Genomic DNA, 23379 nt, shown 5'->3' on the forward strand with positions numbered 1-23379 from the left:
CTGGTAATAGTTTTGTCAAGTGTGAAATTTAATCTGGAATAAAATGATACAAATTCTCATGAACAGAGAGGAAAACCATCAACTGTTCAATTGAGTCTGAAAGCTGGTAACGCATTCTAATAGCAGCTGGTAGTGGATTAATTGCTCTGGACCTCAAGACAGATAAAAAGGGTTGGTGATGTTGTTGCTGTTGTTCATTTAATTCAGAACGAGCAAAGATAAATGCAGGGGATGGTTTACACAGACCTGTAATCAGTATTTCACTAAGCCAGTGGAAAAAGTCATTAAAACAGACAGGCAGAGTGTTTAGGTATACTGGGAGAGGTCTAAGTCTGAGCTGTGCTGTTTCCTGAGAATTGCTTTAATACTTCCCAGCTTTTGGATCTACCACCACATTGGAGTCTTAGAACTTTAATAATAATAATAAATATAGAATGAAAACTGAGACTGCAATTAAAAATTATAATAATAATGCAAATCCTCTTGTATAAGTATGCAATTCTAGTTTTAGGGTGTTTTTCAATTAGTAGGTATGAATAAAATATTCATCCACTTTGCCAACTTCCTCTTTATAAGACAGTTGATAAACAGGAGAAGAGAATATGTCCCTTGCATACTAGAGACAAAATTGTTTTACTTGACTCTTTTAACAAACCGCCCTGCCTGGTAGAAACCAGAAATGCTGAAGAAAACAGTTTTGTCAAAGTTGTGAATGTTTTTTTCTAATTTGAATTCAGCTTTAGGGCTGATGAATTGTGTTGAATCCAAACAAAGTAAAAAATAATTAGGGATTGCCACTTCAATTTCAAATGCCCTTCTTAACCATTTCTCTGTTTTCTCCCTTTTTTCCTCTTGTCTTTGCTTTGAAGTGAAGCCAAACTCATAATTTTGCTTGCTTTTGTTTTGAGACCTGTTAAGCTCCCTTGTTTTTGCCTGTGTCTTTCTATTGGATTCTGAGCTGGCTTCAGTTTGTGTTTCAGAGCCAGTTCCAGGTGGTCTGGGAATTATGAATGCCTTGCCACAGAACAGAGGAAAACTGCTTTGTGAACTCTGGCAAAGCTAAACCTTTTTTCACATTTTCAGTCCAGAGAGTAGGCCCAGCTTATAACTAGCTCCTTGAAATAGAGAATTATAAATCTTAGTTATAAATCTTAGTTTGTGTGGAAACGTAAGACTTTACAATGTTTTTCTTCATGCTGCAGAGTGATTCTTTCTTTTCCATTCCTCATATGACCACTGCTACTGCTTATAAACAAGGAAACCACTGGTAATTGGGTCTCATGGAGGATGACCGCTTTGGATACCTTTTACAAAACACAAACTATTAAAAGACACACTTCAAAACTCATTGGCTTATTTCCTATACATGTGGAAAATGGGCTCTCTGCAGTTTCTTGGGTTCCTTTGGGTTCCATGTAGTCAACGTTACTCTCTACTCTGAGTTGTATATGACTCTCAATCTCTCTTGATATTGTGATTACCATCACAAGCCCTCCAGCATCCTCCCCAACCACCCGGAAGATGCATCTGCATCCTTTTTGATCTTTCATTCACCAGTTCTGACAGCAAAACCCAGCTTACTGGCTTTGCTGATCCTTTTGTTTCTTGCATGTTCCAGCTTCTCTCATTAAACACGCTCGCCTGCCCTGCCAGTCTGCAAACTGCTGGGAGCACTGACCTCCTCCACAGAGTTCCATGACCATGTACTGAAAACAAAAGGAGATTCTCTGGTTTACAATTCTGTGATTCCTATAATAGGCCATTTGCTTAGCTTTTAGAAGAAAAAAAGCAAGAAAAGGAGGATTCATGCCAGTCTGCATATCTTTATTAAAATACAAAACAAACAAAAAACCACCAACAAACAAAAAACAGACATTGCCAGAAACAAATGCAGCTCAATTAAGGAGAACCAGAGGTCATGAAAACAGTTGGAAAGGAAGAGCTGGATCCATCCCAGCACAGCGGCTTCATGGGCTTCCTGAAGGACCTCTGTAGGTGAGTCTCCATCACCTCAGTGACCTGCACCATTATTTTCCAATCTAGGTTGTATATCTTCTTAGGAAGCTCTGTCTCATAGCATTTGGGCTGATAGAAAGGTAGTAGACACAGAAATCTCCAAGAAAAGTGAACGCAGACCCACCACCCTGCTTAGAGGACTGTGTGGTGAATTCTGTACCAACCTGGGGATCAGCTTGCCTAGCAAACGAAGGAATGGCTCACATCATCTGTAAACAGTGAGTCCAAGGCTTCTGCTTCAAAACGGATAAAAACAGCAAAGCTGATCAAACTGCTGTTTTGTTTTGCACATGACTGAAATGGAACTGTTATCCCAAACTGACTAGATTAAAGGAAGGCTGTTGCTTTATTAACTGGAATTCCTGCAATTGCAGAAGTTGCTCTTTTTTTGAATTACCATCAGTAGTGCTAATGTGAATGGCTGATGAAGAAGCATTCATAAAGCTTTCAAGTCTGTTGCTGTTGGCTTAGTGAGGGAGGGCTTTCTTCATCATGAATCTGAACAGATTTATTGTCTTGGTTATGGAGTATGAACAAAAGTGATAGTGCTCACCAGGCACTTAGTTGACTCAATTCTATTCAATTCTAATTGTAACTAGTGAAAAGAGTACTACGTTTTTAGGTCGTGGTTCCAGGAAGCATTTTAAATAGAAGTAGTCTCCAGCACTGTTCAAAATGCAATCTAAATAATGCAAGATTGTTAGCAGAAAATACAGTACTATTAAATAACACTGAGTAATGGTCAGCTATTCAAAGTCGTTATTCTTGATTAGCCTTGATCATTATTACTAAGAGCATGTGACCTTATTTCCCTCAGTAATACTCATAGTTATTCAGGAAAGTTAAATAATCATTCCTGATTTATTACTATGGATTATACATAGTCATACCCATTTTTTTTGTGGATTTCAGGGCTGTATTTGAAAGCATTGAAATTTTCCAAGTATGTTTTATTTTCTTACAAAGAAGGCAACCCTATTCAAAAGCAGGTAGCTTTAGAAGAAAGCTGACTTATGTTCCCTAAATCATGTAGGTATTTCTGAAAAGGCCCACTAAAATGATGCATCTTGTTTAGTCCAGATAACTTCTGTTTCAAGTAAAAGTGCAATTCGTGTAGTTTGTGAGGATGAGACTTTTCCATAGCCTCTCAACTGAAACAGAGCATGGCAGTGCACCAAGAGCCTTTCTCCTCTAAGGTGTGGGACAGAGAAAATACCTGCTGACTTTATTACGTGAATGTTCACGTGGTGTTGTGAAGATAAGGGAGCAGGAAGACGGAGTGCGTGGCAAATTCAGTATTTCCTGCAGTGTATTTTCATGTCAGTGGCATTTGTTGCTCGTGGACAGTGTGAAGGTAGAAGAGGGCTAATCTGAAATTTGGAAGGTGACTTCAGCTCTGGGACCTGTCCTGCACTCCTGAGTGTCTCTTTGTGCCTCACTTTCCCCGTTATTAGAGTAGTCCTGCCTCAGGCTGGCAGAAGGCCCTTTGGGGAGATGTAAGATGCTTCGGCTGGGAGCCCCGTGTTATGGTCGGTTCTGTTGAATACCTAACTCTGATGACTTTGAAAGCTGAAGGTTTCAGAAGATCGCTCATTGATTTGCGTTGCAGATGCCATCTTCTGCAAATACCTGCTCATGGCATGCCTTTGACAAGCCATTTGCACGCTGTTCTGTCAGCACTTGTTTAGCATGAAGCTTAGAGCCATGATGAAGTGCCCCTTTAGGCCTTTTTATTTTCTTCCTAACTACAGGCTCACTTGACAGGGTGACATGTTGTTCAAACATGTCTTAAAAAAAGACTTGTTACAGAGCACACAGGATTTTTATTTATTTTTTTAATTCAAAGCATTGTCATGAGTCCGTTTGGAGGGAGTAGGCATCCAGTACCATTAGTGTCAAAGTTTGACTGATAGATCGCTTTCCACGTGCATAGGGCACAACAAAATTTGTCTGCCATGCCATTGAAGTCATTTGCAGCAGAGCTGCGATGGAAGAGGCGGCAGCAAAGCCGTAATATCTTCTACAAGAGACTGCACAGCTCCCTTTGATGGGAGTAACCACCCAGCATGTCAGATGTACTCCAGGCTTTTTGGTTATGGCGTAGTCAATTAAAATGACAAAAATGATGCACGATGGGAGGAAGAGCCTCATTATATTGTCGCTTGTACTTTGTAGTTTGCTTTTAAAGGACTCTGCTTGCCATCACACCTAATGAAGGCCAGAAGCTGACAGTCTGGGTTGCAACAATCCTGTGCAAAGTGCAAATGCTTTACAGTAACACCACAACAAACATTGGTTTAGGTTTTTTATTGTGTGTCTGATAACTCTGTTAAAGATGTGAGTCTGAAGGAATTTAATTTAATCCTGTTTTCATGATCATGAGGCACAGGAGCTGGCTTGGTTGTGTTTATTGTGGCCTGATACTAAGGAAAAAATAAGCTTAGACAGCTCACAAACCACTCTGCTTGTTAACCCTATCAGGAATCTTTCATGATAGAGTAGGGAATGGTTTTAATTGCTAAGGGATTGCATTTTTCAGTATTTTAAGGCCAAAATGTGTCAGTTGACTTGCACGTGTGTGCTGGGGGCCCGTGCCCAGGTGGAGCAGTGGGCCTGCAGGGCGCTGTGAGGAGAGGCTGGCTCCAGCGGCCCCACCACAGGGCAGGCCTGGGCCTAGCAGTGGCCCTGGGGGCACCTCGGGGGAAATGTATCTGAAAAAAAGGAGAGGCTGCAGAGCTGTGAGGAAGAAAAGTGTGAGGAACAGCCCTGTGGCACCGGGGTCAGGGCAGGAGGCAACGGGAGGTGCTCCAGGCCCGGGGCTCCCTGCGGCCTGTGGAGAAACCATGGTGGAGCCGGGGGATGTGCCCTGAAGGAACGGCAGCTCATGGAGAGGAGCCCACGCTGGAGCAGTCTGTGAGGAGCCAGCGTGGAGCAGGGCATGAGTGTGGAGGAAGGAGAAGTAAAGAGGAGCTGTTAGGCACTGACCATGGCCACCATGCCCTTCCCCTGCGCCGCTAGTGGGAGCGAGACAGAGGAGTTAAAATCAGGGGTGAGGAGGTGTTTTTTTTTTTTTTTTTTTGTCTTTCTCATGCATTTAAACCTAATTTAGTTGGCAATTAATCAAAATAATGTTTCCCAAGTCAAATCTGTTTTGCCCATGACAGTAACTGGTAAGTGATCTCCCTGTGTTATCTCGACCCATGAGCTTTTTCATCTTATTTTCTTCTCCCTGCCCTGTTGAGGGGGAGTGAGGGAGCAGCTGGGTGGGCAGCTGGACAAGGTCAACCCCCCATCATATGCTGTAGGATTTTATATGGCAGTTCCTTCAGAGGGAGGAATTCTATCTCCATGATGTTTAACATCTAGCACAAGCTAGCAATAACCCTTCATCGTAATTGTTAAAGTGCTGCATACTGGTGTGAAATCTGAAGGTGAAGGAGGAGGAGTGCCTGTGGCACGCAGAGGAAATGGGAATGATGAATCAGTGCATCCCGACCAACATTTGAGGTGGCAACAGTTTCCTGTCTGTAGGCTTGCAAGATCAAAAGAGCTGCTGTGCTGGGTTGGATCACTTGTCAACAAAATTTCTGCAGGGTTCTTCGTAGTAAGCCGGAAATTAGCCTTTACATCTTTTAGTAATGCAGTAAATGCACAGTATGACAGCCACTGTTTGAATGTGTCGCTGACGTGTTTGTGAAAATCAGTGTTTAACAAGAAAACTTACTGTACTGAAACAGACTTGGTAAAAAATAATAATAATAATAATAATAATGTGTGTGTGTGTGTGTAAGATAAATGACATCATATTTTTGTCCCTGCAGAAACTCAACATATTGCATGAAGGTGTCCATGTCCTTGACGGTAGCTGAGAATGAATCTGGGCTTTGCTACAACAGCAAGATCAGATATCTGGAAAAATCAGAAGTCACTAAGAGAAAGACAATCTCCTGTCCTGATATTGAGGATTACAAAATAGCCAGTCAAGAGCCAGATGTTGTGTGGTACAAGGTAACTATTGCTGTGTTACTGCTGTTGTGCTGAAGCTATACAAAACTTCCACTTTTTAACCACTGTGCCCTGTGCCAGTTTTCACTTTGGTGAGATGTCTCCATACCTGATGCTCTAGGAGAAATAAAGGGAAGCAACCTAAAATGGAGCCAAAGTTTTACCAAAACCGCCAGCTTCGGCAGTGCTGCCCAATTAATTTTTATGAAATCTGTTGGGTAATTTTACCAAGGCCATTTGAGTTTTACCAAAGTCCATTGGGTAATTTCACAGAGATACATTTAGTTTTGCTGAGGTTCATTAAATAATTTTACCAAGGTCTGTTAATTTTAACTGAAGCCTGCTAGATACTTTTATTACTCCACAGGTAAGTGTGATGGCTGTGCCTTCTCTAAGGCCTATCAAGTATCACACAGCACTTGAAGCAGCAGGAACATCTGTGTTGCTGTAGCTCTGCAAGAGAACTGAACAATGGCTAAAATGCGGGTTGTCTGTCAGGTAACATCAAGTACCAAGACCATACCAAGGTCTTGGCAAGTTTTACATGCTGTCTGGATGTGGACCAAAGTCTGATATTTGAAAAGCTGTTGAGTGTGAGGAGCTGCAGGAAACAATGGGGAGGAATAAAGAGATGAGAGTCAGAGGGAACAGGAAATAATAGTTGGACAAGAGGAAGATCTCAGTGGGATCAGCGAAATATAGAGTTTGGACTACAGGGATAAGAGAAGGATGAGTTTTGGACGAACCTTGTTAGGTAATGAAGACAGAAATGCACAAAGCAGTTAAATTCTAAATTTTTGCTTGATTTAGCAACCTTAACATTCTTTAAAGATGATTATTTTGTATGAAATAAGTGTTACGTGCAGAGCTAAAGAAATCTCACATGTTCTAGCTTATAGTAACAAAACGTGCCATAACCCACTGTCAGTATAAACAAAAATTTTCTTTCAGCCATTGAAGCTGTTTCTCTCAGCATATGGGTGACTATCTTCAGTGCTGTTCATGCGTAAAATATTTGTATTCACTTAGGTCTGAAATCTCAATACAAAAAAGGGTACCAAAGAAAAGCTGCTTGTTCCCCTGTCTACCTAGGTATTACTGAACACCTGAGCACTTTTGTGCTCTAGCATGCTGCAAAAATAATCTGGCAGGGATAACCTTCAGCTGTCATGGAGCAGAAATCAGTCTAAGGAAGATGCATGTCCAGCCCCACATCACTGATGTTCTGTGCTGTCCAAGAACAGGGAAGGAAGGGGTTTGGTTTCATACAGCCACACGTGTTACCTGGGTTGCTCACACAGGTTGTGTGACACCAGGCTGGAGTGTGACAGCTGACACGTCATTGCTGTGGTGAAATTGATGGGAATTGATACGGTTGGATAATAGCAGACAGTCCAGGTCAACAGTCTTTAGTCTGGCTTGATAATGCAAAGAGACATTAATGGAATAACCTACTACAAATACCTCCTTATTCATAATTAACAATGAGGTGCTATCAGTTCAGTTTTTAGATAACACCTCTGTTGTCTGGACCGGAGTCAGGAAGCTCAGTAATGTGAAATGTCAATGTTAATATTATGCAGAAGGTTTTACCATGAAACATATTCCTGAAACAGAGTTTAGAAAAATGTTCTAGAGGGTATAGTAGTATTAACTATTAATAGAAATCTGCTTCTTGAAAAGAGATGAAGTCTAGTTTGTAGAAAATATATAATTACATAGATTTCAAGATAATATGGTGAGTACTGGGGTTACCCCTAGAAACTGCAGTCTAGAACTTAAAATCAGGCTACATTAGGTGATGTGTATGAAAAAAAGCAGGTCCCTTCTCCCAAAAAATAGTGTAATGTGATATTCCAGTTTAGGACCTGATCCTCACTTCCCAAAGAATGCATTTGTTTTCAGACATAATAGAGTAGATCTTCAGTTTATTACCCTCTAACTTTGTGTTTGAGTTTAACGTATCCATGAAGGTATAGTCAGCCATCTTCCCATGTAAATCTGTTGCAGAGGCATTGGAGGCAGTTGCTTTTCATTATGCGGAAATATTTAGAGAAGATTTTCAAGGGGAGAGTATAAATTGTCCATATATATAGTGCATAAATATATATGAGGAAGTCCTGAAGGTTCTTCCTTTATTCTTTGGCTGAAAAGAGAAATCCCTGTGGACACGAGAGAGCCTGTCAGTCCCCTGATAGCTGGGGAATTTGGACTTCTGACTGATGAACTGATACCAGAAAAGACACCAGTGCTGCCAGCTCACAGTGTGCAGGACTCGCCCTGCCTTCCAGAAGCCTTCTCTGTGTGGGGAGATTAATGAATCAGAGCCAATAATTGCATCAATTTAGAGGGAGTTAACTGTAATTTAAATACACTCTTAAAATAATTATGCCTGAGTAGATTTCTACATACACACCCAATAAGTAATGCTAAAACATTTGCTATCGGGGCTTTTTTTTTTTAACAGTAGTATGAACTTCACTTCTGGCTAGAATTACAGTGCGTGAAATATTTCTTTTGAAAGATTTCCACAGTTAATGCCATTGATATACACACAGCTCTGTTAGGCCCATTAGAACTGTTTTGACAAGAAGTATAAGGATTTTTTTTTTTGAAATAAATGTATATGCCAAGGCACGATTGAATGAATGGGATTTAACAGTAAGAGCAGTTTCAAGAAAAATCAACTGGCAGAGGAAAAAGGTATATTACATCTAGAACGCAGAGCCTTAATCCATCTCCACCACCTCTTGCCTACTAGTAGGATGAAGGAAGGGCTGTAAAAACAATCAAAATGGTGGGTGAAGGACAATAGTTATTTACCCTACAAAAAATAGAGGTGTGGAGATGCTGCCACTTACATTTCCCAGAAGAGAAGCAGCAGCAGCATAATAACTCTCTAATTAATTATTTGGGGGGAAAACAAACTAGCAAACAAATAAACAAAAAAACATTTAAAATGTCTGTGGAGGATACATAGGTTAGAGAAGAAACTTTTACATTCTCCCAGCAGGTAAACATAATGGAAAAGCAGAAAAAAACAATTAATTGGATAAGCAAGCAACAGTCATATACTTGGGCACTTACTGTTTTAGTGAAATTAGTAGACCTTTGACAGCAAAATCTAGATTGTTTCTTCAAAATAAAGACTGGTTATTTTTTTTCTTTATTCACTTCATCCTGGCCTTTTTTTGTTGTTGTTTGTTTTCTGCTTTAAATAGACATCGTTATGATTTTCTATCTTCCTCTTTTTTGCCCTTTTTTTTTTTTTTTTTTTTTTTTTTGTGGATTGAACTGGTCTGTGAAAAAAAGAGGCAGGATAAAAGAGGCAAAAGAGGCACTTTCAACACATATTTAAAAAGCCCATATAGTCGGTAGACAAAAAGTAATTAGCTAAAATTTGGGAATGGGAGGCTTATAAATCGTTCTTTAATATGAAGTGTTTTAAGTAGATAAGAAAAGGAAGTCAGTGGAACGATTTCTCACTGTAAAACCACAACAGCACAAACATCGTGCTAAATCATTAATCTCTATGGTAGTAAAGATGTTGCCCTTCTTACTGTGACCATGTAGGATATAAAACTATAAAGCATATGAAAATGCATCTTTTCAGTCTCTTCATTTGTGTACTTTTAAGAATAAATATACAGACTGTTAAAGTGGTAACATATTTATGGCAGGGTCTTCCAGTGTTGCACTGCAAGGTTGCGTATCTGAAATATGCTTACTGTGTTTATTCCTAGAATTGTATTCCTTCTAAATCAGGATTGAATGGAATTGAATCATATTCTCTGCCCAGACTTCAGATTTACTTAGTCCAAGAAGGTGGTTGATGCAACTCCATTGCCCCTGTAAATAGGTCTAAAAATTAAGTGCAAATCAGAAAGGGCTTTACGCCATTTTCCTGCTCAGATCCATTCCCCACACGAGTCTCAAGCCATGTCAGTGCAATTTAGTAACAACAATAAGCTCAGATTTTTAGCACAGCAGAAAGGATCTGGATTCTGAGCATTGTGTGTCATCGCTGTTAGCTGAAGTTCACATGCAAGACAAGGTTGTGTGCTTTGGAGACAGAAAGATAACGTGAACACTGTTACCTGCAGTGGAATTGCACATCTTAGGTATTCTGTACTTGACTACATTGTAACTGAATTTGACCTATTAGAAAGAGGGATAATTGCTTCAGTGCTCAATTTTCAGGTGCAAGGGCAGAAGCTCACTGTCTCGCCTTTTTACTTCTTTATTATTCTCCTTTAGAAACTGACATTGTAGATTTAGAGCGTGCATGGAGTCTCATGAAAAAGTAGAATTTATGTCATTCCAATCCTTTGCTGTCATACACTATATTTGCATGTCAACATGTTTTCTTGTTTGGTTGTTTCTTAAAAGAAAGAAAGCTTTGTTCTGTTTTGTTTGCTGTATGTTTGACACTGCTACTGCAGGCAGACAGAAAATGGGGTGTAGATCAGGGCTCTTTATGTGAATTTCAGAAATTGGTGAGCCTGCTGCTGATGGTGATGCAGGATTGTTATTCGCAGTCTGAGAGCTCATTCCATGTTGCCACCTTGAGAGAGGGAATAAATGGCATTAAAGGTACTTGAGTCCTAACTGTGTTGCTTTCTGTGCTCTGGGAAGCAGAATTAACCAGAGTACTCAGTGTTTTAGAGAACTGAGAAAGGCGTGATTTTGTTTGAGCGCAGAACAGACTTGATGCTAAAGCTACTGAGAGGCAATAAACATATCATCCTAAGGTACCATTTTAAAGAGACAGTGGTAGGACTGTGTCCATGCACAGTGGTTCAGAGCATTTCAAGAGGTATCCTGAGTACCATTAGTGCGGAAAGGGACTGGTCTGGTTGCAAGGATGCAGTACATTAGGAAAAGGAGAGCCATCTCTTCCTGTGTAACACACTCTGTACAGGACTCAAATGCTGTTCCAGTAGGACCGCAGTGCATAGGGACGAACCTAAATCTAACATCTGCCTGGGAAAGTCAGTAGAAGTTGCAGACCATCAGAACCACGTACTCCACCAGATGATGCACATGGGGTGATGCTACAAAGAGCCCAGGGATGGGAAAGGGCTGAATCAGAGCTCACACCTCGTTAGATGTAAGAGAAGCCACTGATGAGACACAAGGCCATAAGGAAACCAGGTTTCTCAAATTCTTTTGCTCACAAAACTGCTGCTGCTCTTCCTGTGTTCTTCTGTTGGTAAGTGAGGCTGAGACTGTGCGTAAAGTGTGTCTCCAGGCTAGCTCTTAACAGATGTTGCCTATGCTCCCTTCAAACAGAGATGTGTTTTAATGGTCCATCCTAAAATAAAGATCTTGGCAGTTGTCCATCATGAAAAAGAGAAGATACTTAGCCATTGCTTCAGGGCACCACATACTAAACACGGCCCATGTGATACAGTGGGAATTGGTGAACTTTAAAAACAATTCTGTGCAATTTCTGTCTTCAGATAAATTCCAGTTCCAGATCTCCATGCTTTCTGAAATTAGATTTGGATTTTAATTGCAAAATATATTGAGGTTGTTTACTTATGTATATAATACTGAAAATCTGATCAGGCAACACAATCCTATGTCATACAAGCTGGGAAATATTACAGTGTTTCTTTGCTGTTGCTTTTTTTTTTCTGCAGGAATGTAAGCCAAAAATGTGGAGAAGTATTGTAATTCAGAAGGGAAATACTCTTTTAATACAAGAAGTCCAGGAGGAAGATGGAGGAAACTATACCTGTGAACTGAAGTTTGAAGGCAAGCTTATACGAAGAACAGTTGAATTGAAGGTTACTGGTAAGAATCCTTGTTTTATGCCAATAGAAAAAATGAACTTTTAAAATGAATGCAAACTATTTTCACATGTCAGTGCATCTCTTTGATAGAAATAAGTCCAAACCAAACCCTGATGGCCAAGTAGTCTCAGACTAGGAGAAATTTAGGTCAAGACCTACAAAATTCCACAGAAGATGACCACTACCTTTTGCTCTCTACAAAACCTGGAAATGCTGATTCTAAAACAAAGGGTAGAACAGACCTAAGCTCAGCTCATATGCTGGAAGAAATTCAGATTCCAGTTTCATCGTTAATGCTTACATACAGGAGAAGCTGAGTGAACCCATATAAACAGACTTCTAGTGAAGTTTGTCCTAGAATATAGCAAAGCCAAAAGGGGCATCATAAATCACTGATTTATTTTTTGGAGTGATTATTCCACATATTTTATCTTTGGTTTAATTTATGATGGTCAGCTTCTCTAGTCTAGGGGTTATCTTCACTGAAGAGTGTGGCACAACCTATTCCTAGAATGAAGTTAGGAACATTGGACTGTCAAGAAGTAACCTACTTATCAGGAGGCTCATACAGTTTATGTTTCTGAGTCCACGTAGTAATCTAGTCAACAATGTTTTTCCATCACTTTTTGTCAAGTATCAATAATGAATGGGTATACAAGTGTTGCCTACCCCTGCATTCCTGATTCCTTTCCATTCCACTGTACAGTATGACATCTGTAATTATTATTTTGCCTTCAGTGTCTGTGGAACATTGCAAGTATCTGAAAACAGCTAAGATTTTTCAGCCTTTTCACACAACCATATAAACAAATGGTTAGTTGTTTTTTTTTCCTGTGTGCTGACATACCCATTAAAATGGGTCCTACATGAAGTGGTGATAAGTAGAAACGTATTCTCTTGTACCAAACAGAATTAGTCCCTATGGTATCTCTAATACGATCTTGAAATACAGTTCTTCCCTTTGTTTTCAGCAAAATCCATTTTTCTTTTCTTATCGTTATTCCTCATTCTTAAACGTGTTATTTTCCCTCTGTGCCAGACTCATACATCATGTGATTTTTTATTGTCCATTTTGGACCGTGGACAGATCTCTAAAGTATTGATTTGACCTACCTGCCCCCAGACCTGTCAAATGAAGATGTAATACATACCTTGGGGATAGTTGCTATCCTAGGTAGCGTGCTGGTCTTCAACCAGAATATGAAGTAAGGTTGACAAAGTGAAAATGAGATGCATCTAATTCAATTCCACATGATGGATATTCTTTAGATTACCGATAGTGTGCTCTGCCTCTTATCATGACCTTGTAAGAACTGGTGTGTTCTCTTCGTCATTATATGAACGTGTGGCATGTTAATACTTAACAATCTAATGACTTTGTCCTAAACTAACTACAGTATGTATTAAAGTTATTTATTCTGTTGTTTATGGTGTGAATTATCAAAAACGTAAGTATGAAATATGCAAGTATTCTCCTTTTTGCAAAATGCTTGAGAACCAGAAGATTGTCTCCCTTGTAATTTGATGTGGAATTTGCATTAAATTAAATGTCCTTTAGTTCATAAAAGCACCTATGTGCATACGTTATGTATTTAGCATTACAACAATGTCAGAAATATAGAAGCCATCTCCATTTATAGAAAAAATAGATGAATTTTAGCCAAATACTTTTTCCAGGTTTAAGCATTTTGGAGACGTGTCTGACGTGTGTTTGCTGGTCAAATTTCTAGTTATCTATAATAACCTAGAAAGTTTATGTAGACGATGACCTGAACGTATCGTTGGGAGATACAAATGTAATACACAGGATTATGTAAGCATATGATCATGCAGCTTGTTGCTTTGTAAAGTTTCTTTGTCCTGTTTCTGGTTTGTTTCGGTTTGTGAATTTTACATGCATATGGTTTCAGCTTGTTGAGAGGGGGCAAGGGTGATAAAACTCAAACAGCAAACAGCAGAGGATTACTTGTGTTGCGTGGCTGGTGGTTTCTGAGGCAGGTAAGATCACAGGCTGGAGCTGGTGCATGACATATTTAGGGATTTGTTTGAAGAATACGTCTCACTTTAGGCAGAAGGAAAACTACATATTATTGTTGTTATTAGCACACATCCTGAGAACTTGCTTACCCTGGGGCTAGTTCAGATGTAGGTGCAAGGCACCTCTGGAGATCATCCTGTCCAGCCCCCAGCTCAGCAGGATCAGCTCAAGCAGGCTGCCCAGGGCTATGTCTGGCCACCCTCTGATTATATCTCCATGAACAGAGACTCTACAACCTCTCTGGGCAACTTGCCACCATGTTGAGCCACCCTCACACTAAAGAAGACTTTTCTTATGTTCAAACAGAATTTCTTTTACTGCATTTTGTGTGCCCATTGCCTCTTATTCTTTCATGAGGCACCACTAAGAACACTCTGGTTGCATCTTCTTGATGCCTTCCCACCAGGTGTTTATACACATGGATCAGATCCTCCTGAGCCTTCTCTTCTCCAGATGGATGCACCTCAGCTCTTTCAGCCTCTCCTTGTATGATAGATGTTCCAGTTCCTTAATTGCATTTGTGGTCCTTCACCAGAGTTGTTCCAGTATGCCCATTTCTTTGTTGTACTGGAATTGCTGGTGCACTGGGCCCCATTATTCCCCTGTCTGAAAACTGAGTTCTTGTCACAACACAGCACTGTACCAGGAGCAGGTAGGATGGGACCAGAGCTCAGACTGCTGAACACACTGCTCTGTATAAATCACCATTTGCAAACACTGCTGCAGGCTTACCAGCAAAGCTGTGGTAGAATTATCTCTGCTAGCCTGTAATGCAGATGTGGAGAAAAGGATCTTGCCTACTGCTTTCGGAGGCTCTTTGCTCTGCAGGGACTTTCTAATGCTGTTTCTATTGCAGTTACTTATTAACATGCCTGAATTGACATTTGGGAAAGTACGTGTGCCTGAGTTCCGCTAACAATACGGATTTTGAACAGCAAGACCCTGTTGGCCACTGCCAGCAGCCATGGTAACCTCAAATTGTTATCAAAGAGTTATTCTGACAGGGAAACAGGCAACTCCACAGCTCCCTTGAGCAAGGAGAGCTGCACTGCCATGGCTAGAGAGGAGGCTGGGCTAGTTTCCCTGTAGCCTTTCAGGCATCCACTGAAGTATGCAATACTTGCAATACTGCTTAAGTCAATTTAAGTTATTTACTTAATTAAAATTAATTTTAAAAGCCATGCAGTTGTGTCATAAGTGGAGAACATGCAGAACAGAGGTCTACTTTTGTGGGAATAACTTGTAGACAAGTGATAGACAGTGACTTCGTACATGTTTTTTTATGTGTTGCCACACTTGCCATGTTTATGCTCTCCAAACGGGATCTTTCAGAATCCATGGGGAAAAGAGGAGGCAGAAATGAGCAATATTTGCATAGGATATGTGTAATACATGCAGCTGTTTGTATGGTATGAGTATTGTGCATCTAATAAAAATTAAAAGATCCAGAAATTAATTCACAGGTCATATAAATATTCAAGCCTCTTCATGCAGCAAATAGGACCTGGCTATGGCAGATGTTGAACCATTGGCACATAAATACTCCTTGTTGTAGGATTGGTTTATCAGATTTTTGTGTCCCAATCAACCAGAGTGGCTGTGGCTGCAGAAAGGAGCTGCAAAGACAGCATGTGCCAGTCCTTGGGAACTATTTTCCTCAACTCCGGTCTTGCCTTTTGACTTTTGTAGACCCAAATGGGAGATCTCAATGGCTCAGTTAGAGGTAAAAGGGGAGTTCATGTTCCTTTTCTTCCTCCTGTGACCAAGTCATTCTATTAGCTGCTATGAGATAATTAGTAAAGAAAAGGTTGCTGGACTCATATATAGAAACTGAAACCATCAACATAACATCTGCCAACTGTCAGAAATAAAAAGGAATCTGGGTCTTAATAGTAGACAAGTAGAGCACAAATCAAACAGGTTAAAAGGCATTTGTAGCAAGGGCTGGTGGAGTATTGTATGTGGCTTCCAATGTCATGGGGTGGCTACAATGGGAAAGGTATGGGAGAGGGCGTTTAGGATGATAAAAGGCTTCAGAAATTATTCTTCTTTGGGGTTGTAAGGAAAAGGCTTTCAGCCTAAAATATATGTGAAAAATACTTTGACACAAAATATTTATAGGGACAAAATCCTGAGCTACAATACAGCACTAATAAGCAATGCCTACATCTTGCTGTTTGGGTGCATTTAAGAATAATAGGTTGTCAAGAAAACAGCTTTTTCATCACTAGTTCTTCGTGGGTTTGTTATATTATGCAGACAGATGTGAAACAAGTCTTGTCAGCCCTTTTCACTGAATAAACATGACAATAGCATTATCACTTAGCAAGTAACATGTAACCCTTCAGTCTGTAAAAAGCAAAAGAAAACAAAAACGTTTTCGCTTTGCTTCTTGGTGGTTTTTTTTGTGGATGGAAAGATGAGGTTAGCACCTGTGATTTAGGGTTTCTAAAACCTGAAAATTGAACAAAACCACTCAGGGTTTAATAAGAGAAGAAGAGTGTATCCAGCTTGAAAAATGAACATAAAAATATACAGATAATCAACATTATCAGAACTTATTAATTTTCAATAAGCACTTTTATGTGCTTGGAACACAGGTCTGTGAGGTAATAGGCTTGTAAGAAGATGGAAGTAGCTGTAAGCGGGAAGATGGAGAAAGGGGGGTCCTCCTGAGCAAGGAGCCAGCCCCGGTGTCGTGGGACAGCCGGGTGTTCCCTGGCAGGTGGGGCTGCCTTGCAGGGATGTGCTTTTCCATGGACAGCTGTGTTGGTGGGAGAGTTTGCCTTGATGTGATTTGTGAACTCGTACTGGAGCATTATTTTCCAAATTGACAGCAGAAGGTGGCCATCTGACCGGTTTCATAAAGTGCCAGTGATGTATTGGAATGACATGCAGGATTTACTGGGCTGCTCCATCCAGCAGCCCTGTCCTCTGAGTTTCCTTCAAGCCCAATTCTATCTTCATCTCCATCATTTCCTTCTTACAGACTGCTAAAATGCCTGGCTGTTTCTAAAAGCCATTTGTACAGCAGTATTTGTTTTGACTGTCCTAAATGACAAATTATTCCACATGGCTACATGAATTGAATGATTCTGCCTGAATTCACTCTTTGCTCATAGTTTTTCAATTAAATTCTTTCAGATCTCATTACACTGCTCACTTTTCAAATTACACCTGCTGCCGTTGCTAGATTTTGTTTGTGTGCTTGGGACCCCTCTGTTAGCAGAAGCGACTGATGGCGATTTGCTATTTTTAAACCAAGGGGGTGAATTGGATTTGAAAACGCCAACAATTAGTCACGCTTCCAACAGCACCAGGGACAGAGACAAGCTACCAGAGAATAAGGGAGAGTTTGAGCTAAAAAGTACATCCCTATTTTGTGGGAGTTGCTTTTCTGCATATTTTAGCCCTCTGTAAGCTGGGTATGCTATTTCACGTCATTTTTAGTGGGAGCTAGTGGCAGGTTGGCAGGAACCAATGGATGCTGATCAGTGACAAATTTTCACCTGCAGTAATCTGTATGTGCACCCTAAGCCTTATCAGCTTACAGCAGATAAAGTGTTCTCAACATAGTCACAGGAATGCCATGTGGATTGACAGCATTTGGGGCTGTTGACAGGGAAACTGCAGAAAAAAAAAGTATTAAAGTAAATGAAAAGTGTGTTTGAACTGAACTGCAATACCTCATTTGGAATTCCAGCTATTATAAGGGATTTACTTTTGTGGTGTAAAATATGAGTATTATTATTTGCTTAAAAACCTGAAAATATTTCATGATAATTCTATCCTAATGTCGTTATGCTTTGTCACAAGCAGTTTGGCAAATCTGCAGTGAATTTATGAAATGCTTCAGTATTGCTTAAGTAGTTACTTATCAAAAAAAACACAAAAAAACCCACAAAACCAACAGTTTAGCTCTGAAAGGTCACTGAGCTCTGAATATCATCATACAGGTGGGAATTGGATATACATAAAAGCAGGGTCAACATAAGACACAGGTTAAAAAAGCAGGTAGCTAAGGAGGAAAAGCACAGAAACCGAACATAGTCAGCAGAGATTCCTGAAGCAATACTGAGGACGTGCCTGTCGCACAAAGCTCTGGTCTGTAGGGATTTCTAAGTTAACTCCGAAGGAGTTTTTCAGCAGAGCTAGGTAAAATATTTGTACTGCTTTTGGTACCCAAAGTAACTCTGACATCTCTGCCTGGCAGTGCTCCGTGCAGGGAGGGCAGAGCCTCGGGGTCCTGGAGGAGGCCAGGTGCGTTCTCACCCTGTTGTCACTTCATGGTCTATGCCCCAGAGCCTTTTCTTTGGGGTGGGATGAAGTATCAGTTATTAACCCCATTGGATCACCAAATAAGGCAATAGTGTGTTAAATGAGCACTGTGCAGAAATAACTATTTCTGTTTAATAATTTTAGTATCAGAGATCATATTGCAAGATTTTACATTTCTTATTTTGTTTTGTCAAATGACTTCTTCCTGTGAACTGAGAGGTTTTCATTTGATTTGTGTGTATATGATTTTTAATAATGCATATAGCTACTGAGATATATTACTGGTGTCTTTCAGCATTCCTGAAATTAGAAGTTCTGATGGCTCCTGCTCCAAAAATGTTTGGAATTGATATTTCACAGGAAGTTTCTTTTAGCTAACGGAATTGTCACCAAAGGCAGATTCCAGTTCCTGGCAGCACTGTGCATCTCACCTACCCCCTAGGATCTGGAGGATGCTTGAAGTGCAGGGGTATTTTCGTGTCTGTTTTTGACCTGTGGTACTGGTGAGAGCTGCTCCCCTCTCTTGTATTTATCTGTCTTTTCAAACACAGGTCACAATGCCTGTTGTCTCAAACAAATCTGAAAATATTTCAAGGAGGGCCATAGGCAGCTTATGAATTTTTCTGATGAAACAGACTTAAAAGCACTCCAAAGCAAAGCGTGGTGACGTGTGTGGTGGGAGTTAGCCTGGCCTTCAGGGTTTGCTCCTCCTCCCGTACTTGCATGGCCGGTGCTGCCAAGGATGGGAGGTGTTGGCTGCATTTGGAGCTGTTTCCCTTTTCCTGGCAACAGCTGCTCCTCCTAGAGAGCTCTTTTCTAGCTCCAAATGAAAAATTTCCCTTATTGAGGGCTTACCAGAATTGTATCACATCTAAAGTGGTGTTGAGACTGTCTGCAGCAGTTGGACCCAGGAGCACGCCTTTCCTTCTTGCCCTTCTCTTCTGACTCAGCAGCTTTAGGCCTTCTTCCCACCCTAAACAATGTTCACTTCACTCTCAGTGCTTGGCAATTCTCAACATATGGCCAAGGGTGCCTGTCCCGGCTCGTATCCCGTGCGAGTGCTCTAGCTGGAGCTCTTTCTTGGCAGGAGATGAACAGTTTCCAGCTGAAGGCCCAACGTGTGCCCACTGTAACCATCACACCCTGGGGGGATGCAGGGAGAAGGCGGCTCACTGTGGCTTCCCCAAGGTTTGCCTGCTCTCCACATTGGGCTTTAGGTACCATTCTCTTGTCATGTCACAAGCTAGGATACAGTGGTTAACCAGCCAGAGCAGGTGAGCCCAACACAATGTAGACGTTTTCAGATTTTCATCAACCATAGCTTAAACAGGGCAGAAAATAAACTGGGAAGTGTTAGTACATGCCATGGGCCAATGGACTGCACTTAGAGTGGTAAAGGCAGCAGGGCCCTTCCCTTCTGGAAGGAAAACACATTTTGGCACTTTTTGTAACAGGACTTTTAATACTATTTTAGTCCAAAAGAGAGAATAAATTAAGAAGTTATTGTTGGGGGGGGAAATATTTGCAAGAACAAAAGGGGAAGATAAAATCAGCTTGCTTGTGGCTACAGTTATAACTGTCAAAAGGAGATGCTGCTTAAACTCAAAAAAGAAATCTGAAAGTGAACAAGTTGAATTGCAGAAATCCTGTCTCTGGGAAGGATGCTACAGATCCTTTTGGAACAGAAAATCCTCCCTGTTCCCTCCTAATGTTGACATGTTAACATTACGTCATATCTGAAGTGACATTTTCTTGCTGCTGTAATGTAACATTTCCATAGCAAGACTTCATCCCTTCTCTCTGTTTGCAATATCTTGACAGAGTCAGGGAATCACTTTTTTATTAAATGCAAAGACAGAGCAACCCACTCAAGTTTTTACTGACTTCAAAAGGCCATTAGTGGGAGATATTGTTCTCAGCATTTCCTCTGCTACATTTTCATTAAAATGATGAATTATGTCTTACAGTATTTTGATTATCTGAAGGGAGCCTTCCTTTTTCTGACAGGAACCAAGTCAGAAATGAGTTAAGTGCTGACAAATATGATACTAAAAGACCAGGAAATGAATTTCACAGCTGAGTTCTTCAAAACATTGAAGAAATAACTGTCTATTTAAAGCAACATATAGGAAGTGACAAAAATTAGCCTTTTCTTTTGATATATTTTATGTAATTTGTATTAATATTTATCAAGGTTTGTGCTTTGTAAATACTAGATTTGTTTCTTACAGTGAAGTGTTTATCTTAAAGCCTGGATTCTGACTTGTTCTGTGTCTGGCCAGCAGCATCCCATTAACAGCTGTAGACAGCTAAACATGCTTCTGTGGTCAGAGCACACTTAATAGCCAGTAATTTCTCTGGTGCCTTTCATTTTTCCTAACTACCTCAGGCAAACAGTGTGATCCAGAAAGAGAAATGTGGCCAGTTGCTTTTGGCCACATTTGGAAAATGGAGCAATTTCTCTGTCCCTTTCAGAGCGCTCCTTGTTCAGTCACACAAAAAGCCCACTGTAAATCCGCAGGGATTTGTGTGTTTGCAGAGAGTCAACAGGAAAATTAAAGCAAGAGCAAGGTATCAGTACAGTGCAGGCGTCTGTTCGCCTGGGAGAAGTGCTACACGCAGTCATGTTCTGTCTCGTAACGTCTCCTTTTCACCTGACACCCAGCAAGGTCCTGATAAATTGACCCAAGTGTGCTGGTTTCAAGGGTGCCTCATCAGAATCAGCAAGCCGAGGATCTGGGCAGCGTCTGCAGAAGCACAAGCCCATTCGTGGATGCTGTGTGAACTGTGCTGCCGCTGAAGTGACAACGCAATATATCCACAAGGGTAAAAGCTCCTTCATTTCAGGCCCTCAAATGATCCAGATTGATGGCTTTCCCATTCACCAGAGTGACCTGTTAATACAGGGCTCATGAAAAACGAGTTTGGAAGATAAACATTAAGTATTACCTCCATATTTCCTGGAGAAAGTACAAGTTCTAAGGGCAATGAGAAATGTAGCAATATGCTGCAGCCTATGAATTATATATGGTGTCAGTACTCCTGGCGCTTTACTTACAGCTTCACAAACTGCTTTCCTAGCTCATGAACATGCAAAGTAATTAGAATGGCAAATAGAGTTAGATTTTATTGACCTGTGATGCCCCCTAGTTCTCTGACGTGTTCTTGAACATCATCTAGTGTTTTTTTCCTTCAGCTTTAAATCAGCAGTTTGTAGTTTGTAGCATCGGTTATTTGGTATTTCTAATTTATTGATGTGGACAGCCAAGGCTTCCACACTTGTTATCGGTTGCTCGTTTATCCGCTGATCTGTCATTGTGCACAGCAACTGTAGCTTGCTGAATCACTTACTATATACTGTAAATGTCAGATATGAGCTCCCCCTTTAAGAATTGCCTTTTATTCTGGGAGCTGCTGAGCCACATCCTCGAAGTGTATTGTGCTTTCGGTAGCAGAGGTGATTTAGTACAAATGATAGGATTGTGGGTTTTTTGCCCACAACAGCGAGGTAAAGCACAACCGCTGAAATAAACTTGTACATTTTCATTTCCTATATAAAAGAGGCTTCCTTCATCACGAAAATGTAGGCTGGATGCTCATTCTTCTTTATTAATAATAAATAGGCAGATAGATGCACAGACACGGAGTAACACTGCCCCTGAAACGATTTTGCTAATGGTAAAATAGATACACATGAGCGAGCAGATTGCTTTACCCACTAAAAATGTAGCCTTCCCACCCTCCCAGAGAAACACTGCAAATCTTGAGTAATGTTTTGTCTCCTAAGTAATGCGAGCGGAGGAAGCAAAGCCTGTCTCCTTCCTTTGAAAAGAGTGGGGAAATTTTAATAGGTGAGCTGCAGTACCTTTAGCTGGAGATTAGGGTTATGTTTTCTCAGCACAATGCTGACGCCTTTCAGAGCTGGTTTATGCTGCTGAATATCTGAGATGAGAAGTTCTGCTGTGGAAGGAATAGTGCTCACTTCTGAATTGTCAGCACTATTTTTCTTGACGCACTTATGTGATTCTCAAAGGTGTCTTATTCAAGCGCCTGTTTGGCCTGACCCTGTTTAGCTTATGAGATCTGACAGTGGTGGTATTGCTGCAGGCTCTGATGTTACTCTTATGATGTTCTCCAGAAGACTGAAGCTAATAACTTACTGATGTTTGTTCTGTGTCATGCAGTTTTTGAGTTGAAAGGACATGCAAAAATATGTTTGGTGTGTTAAATATCCTATCTGTCTTTCAGACAGTGGAGCAGCATGAAATACTTATTCTTAATTTTTGTCAGTACCAACCAAGCTACTTTTTGGTTTTGATGGTGTTATTGACCTCTTGTAAGCAGGAGAAAAATCAGCGTTCAATAAATTTGTATTTAGGTGCTTATGATTCCAGTGTATTTCAAAGAATGGGTAGCTACTAGGTTGGGTTCGACTTTCACGTACTGACATATTTACTGTATGTGTTGAGTGGGTTTTGCAATGCAAGCATATTTCAGTAAATAAAATCAATTTGCAACCAATGGGAAGGGAACAGTAAGTGATTTAACTTTTCATCTTTTTCTTCAGCTTAAAATGAAAAGCTCTCAGAGGGATTGTTTATGACAAGCCCTGTGGGCTGAAGCACTCTGAAAAAGCCCAGGAAAGATAAGGAGTAGAATTGCAAATCGAAGTGATTAAACAGTAAGATTAATAGACAATATAGTTGTCAATTTGGAAGGCACCTTTGGGCTCTTATCCTCTCTATTTTTTTCTGCTGTAGCACAGCTAAGGACCAAAGGAACTGTTAATACTAGTAAGGGGCAGTTTTCTGCGTGGGCTCCAATTCTGTTTCATCTTGGCTAGTGCCAGGTGTAGGGAATTGGTCTAAGATAATTTCATAATGGCTTGAGATGATAAAAGGTTTCTGGTTATATCAAAGCAGACTAGACGCAAGCAGCAGATGGATTTTCAGCTTTATGGAGTACATAGCACATTAGTGATCCAGTTGTGGATAGCTGAGTTGCCCATCCCGGGCTATGAGTGATTACAGTTTCTGGCAGGGAAGGTACCAATTTGCCACAAGCCACGTACGCCCTTAGGACTTCTCTGGAATACACTGACGTGCTTCTTTTTCTTCTAAATTGGAAAGAGGGGCATCTGGAACAAGGGAGCTGTGACCCTGCCAGGGCTCTGACAGCTCCATAACCTCTGGGTGCCCTTAAAAGCCAGAGTTAGGCAGATGTTTTTAAGGAGAATATTGTTTT

The 23379-nt window shown here is 40.6% G+C and overlaps 1 protein-coding gene across 1 annotated transcript in view; it reads left to right on the forward strand.

Annotated features, from left to right (window-relative positions):
* IL1RAPL2 (interleukin 1 receptor accessory protein like 2) overlaps positions 1 to 23379 on the forward strand; it is a gene marked incomplete at both ends in the record, with an annotated part of 317482 nt that overhangs the window by 161134 nt on the left and 132969 nt on the right. The window contains 2 exons of the mRNA XM_084294337.1: positions 5838 to 6024; positions 11667 to 11820. Coding sequence (XP_084150463.1) covers positions 5838 to 6024; positions 11667 to 11820 — 341 coding nt within the window. The remainder of the gene's footprint in view (positions 1 to 5837; positions 6025 to 11666; positions 11821 to 23379) is intronic.

Source organism: Netta rufina (genome assembly GCF_964035555.1).
Source record: "Netta rufina genome assembly, chromosome: 12".
Lineage (NCBI taxonomy): Eukaryota > Metazoa > Chordata > Aves > Anseriformes > Anatidae > Netta > Netta rufina.